Source organism: Macaca fascicularis, chromosome 16 (genome assembly GCF_037993035.2).
Source record: "Macaca fascicularis isolate 582-1 chromosome 16, T2T-MFA8v1.1".
In the NCBI taxonomy this organism is placed as follows: domain Eukaryota; kingdom Metazoa; phylum Chordata; class Mammalia; order Primates; family Cercopithecidae; genus Macaca; species Macaca fascicularis.
The window spans coordinates 62,263,354-62,266,733 of record NC_088390.1 but is presented as its reverse complement, the minus strand read 5'-3'; the positions used below and the strand labels follow the sequence as shown (position 1 = coordinate 62,266,733).

The window sequence follows — 3,380 nt, the reverse complement described above, 5'->3', positions numbered from 1 at the left end:
GAATAATTCAGTCTAAATGGAAAGTAGGTGTCTGCATGGGATAGGGATGGCCTAAAGAAATAACATTCTTAATTTCTTTTGTTAAAATTAACATCATTTTGCACATACAGAGAAATTGCAAGAATAGGTCAAAGAGGTTTCTTTGGTGATAAAAAGAAAGTGATGCTTCACTGCCTCTAAGCATGAGTGTGTGTTGCCTACATCAAGGGCTTTCCCTTCTATAACCCCAATAGAATTTAAAATCAGGCTTTATTCTTGCAAACAATGTTGCAAAGAATACCAGTGAACTTATATCTTGGAGCGTATGTATAGGTGCATGTGTTGAATACATTTCTAGAAGTGAAACGGTTCAATCAAAACACATGCACATTTCAAAATATGGTAAATTAATTCAAAATACTGTTAAATTTCAGATTCTGTTAATTACCATCTAAAGAAGTTGCCTCAATTTAGATCCCTGCCAACTGTGTATTAAAATGTCAATTTCCTTATAATTTTACTAATTTATTGAAGTTTTTAAACTTAAATATTTTACATTTGTCATCACAAATAGCAAGTATTCACTGCCATATCCCCAGAGCATGCAGTAGAAGCTGGCACACAGTAAGTATTCAGTAGATGGTTTGATGAATGAATAAGTTGTTCAGTTAAGCAATGGCAACAAAAGCCAAAATTGACAAATGGGATCTAATTAAACTAAAGAGCTTCTGCACAGCAAAAGAAACTACCATCAGAGTGAACAGGCAACCTACAGAATGGGAGAAAATTTTTGCAATCTACTCATCTGACAAAGGGCTAATATCCAGAACCTACAAAGAACTTAAACAAATTTACAAGAAAAAAACAAACAACCCCATCAAAAAGTGGGCAAAGGATATGAACAGACAGTTCTCAAAAGAAGACATTCATACAGCCAACAGACACATGAAAAAATGCTCATCATCACTAGCCATCAGAGAAATGCAAATAAAAACCACAATGAGATACCATCTCACACCAATTAGAATGGCAATCATTAAAAAGTCAGGAAACAACAGGTGCTGAAGAGGATGTGGAGAAATAGGAACACTTTTACACTGTTGGTGGGACTGTAAACTAGTTCAACCATTGTGGAAAACAGCGTGGCAATTCCTCAAGGATCTAGAACTAGAAATACCATTTGACCCAGCCATCCCATTACTGGGTATATACCGAAAAGATTATAAATCATGCTGCTATAAAGACACATGCACACGCATGTTTATTGTGGCACTATTCACAATAGCAAAGACTTGGAATCAACCCAAATGTCCATCAGTGACAGACTGGATTAAGAAAATGTGGCACATATACACCATGGAATACTATGCAGTCATAAAAAAGGATGAGTTTCGTGTCCTTTGTAGGGACATGGATGCAGCTGGAAACCATCATTCTCAGCAAACTATCGCAAGAACAGAAAACCAAACACCACATGTTCTCACTCATAGGTAGGAACTGAACAATGAGATCACTTGGACACAGGAAGGGGAACATCACACATTGGGGCCTATTGTGGGGGTGCAGAGGGATAGCATTAGGAGGTATACCTAACGTAAATGATGAGTTAAAGGGTGCAGCACACCAACATGGCACATGTATACATATGTAACAAACCTGCACATTGTGCACATGTACCCTAGAACTTGAAGTATAATAATTTGAAAAAAATCCTTAAATTATGAGTGAGACTCAACATCTTTCAGAAACTCAAAAGGCATTTAAATTTCTTTTTTCAGGGAAATGACTGTTAATATCCTTTACTCAATTTTCTGTTTGGTTGTTGGGTTTTTTTTTTCTCATTGAGGTGTAAGAGGTATTCATACATTAAGAAAATTAGCTCATTTATTTTTAGATTGGCTAAGGTATTATAATTTATTTTCAGCTTGCTCTTTAGCCTTCTTTTTCAATCAGGCATTTAAATTTTTTTCTGTTGCAAATTTTTTCAATCCTTGTCTTCATTGCTATTAAGTTTTTCTGTATTAGAAAATCCACTCCACTTCTAATATTTTAAGACAATTTCTGCTGTTTTCTTCTAGTCATTTCACAGTTTATTTTTCTCAGAAGAATCTTCAGAAAACAAGAAACATCATCCCATTTGAGGACTGCTGTGATACACACAGTTTCCAGGATGACACACAGAATGCTGAGTTCTAAGTGATCTGTCACCTGACAATCGGCTGGATGAGTAAGATTACAAGTATTTGAAATTAGGTGACACATAGAAGAAGACAAGAGGAGGAGGAAAGACTGGATTGGCCAAATCCTAACACAGAGAAAGAATAAAAGTGCATTCCACCTTTTATACAGATTTTTTTCCCACAATTAACCAATTTCATAATTGCCTATCTATTAAGATAAATAAAAACAAGGAAATAGCTTTTATGTGGTGACAGCAGCTCCTCGGCTGAGTATAAAAGTGGACATGGGATAAGGGGACTCCCACATTCGAAAAACTCACAGTCTTGGAAACCTACCCAGAACCTCCACCCTCTGACACCATGGTTAACTCTTGTTGTGGCTCTGCCTGCTCCGAACAGGGCTGTAATCAAGGCCTCTGCCAAGAGACCTGCTGCCGCCCCAGCTGCTGCCAGACTACCTGCTGCCGCCCCAGCTGTGTTGTATCCAGCTGCTGCCGCCCATCCTGCTGTCAGACTACCTGCTGCCAGACCACTTGCTGTCGCCCCAGCTGCTGCCGCCCAGTCTGCTGTCAGACCACCTGCCACCCCAGCTGTGGTGTGTCCAGCTGCTGCCGCCCAGTCTGCTGTCAGACCACCTGCCGCCCCAGCTGTGGTGTGTCCAGCTGCTGCCGCCCACTCTGCTGTCAGACTACCTGCTGCCGTACAACTTGCTGCCGCCCCAGCTGCTGTGGATCCTCTTATTGAACCTCATATTGGACTATCAACCATGAGCCAGCCACCATCACACCAATATGAAAGTGTCATTTATACAAACTTGTCCATGTGTTAAATGGCCACCAGCTTTATTATCCTGTTATTCCACTAAGCAACTGGTGAAAGGGCATGCATCTACATTTCATACCACTCATTTTTTCTGTGGATCTCTTTCCAGTATTCAGACCTCAGATGCATGATGCAGCTGGACTAAACCTCTAAGTCTCTGATTGTTATGCTTGACTTGACCTTCAAAATTACATATTAACTGTTCTTCAATAAATACTATCTTAACATCAGAAATTCTATTTTCTTTTTTCAATTATTTTTGAGCATTGGTTGTCAGTTTATTTTTTAGCATTATTTCTCTCAAGATAAAGACAAGTTTGGGTTCCCCCATGACCAGGAAAGAAAGCTGATTTTGTAAATATAATCTAATGCCTATATTATAGAAAGGACTTCATAAAT

General features: G+C 38.8%; 1 protein-coding gene across 1 annotated transcript; it reads left to right on the top strand.

The window, feature by feature from the left end:
* The first annotated feature begins 2,462 nt into the window (after window positions 1-2,462).
* KRTAP4-1 (keratin associated protein 4-1) lies at window positions 2,463-3,380 on the top strand. The gene has a single exon (XM_015438478.3). It carries the CDS (start codon window positions 2,520-2,522, stop codon window positions 2,901-2,903), a length of 384 nt encoding a protein of 127 aa, XP_015293964.3. The 5' UTR covers window positions 2,463-2,519; the 3' UTR covers window positions 2,904-3,380.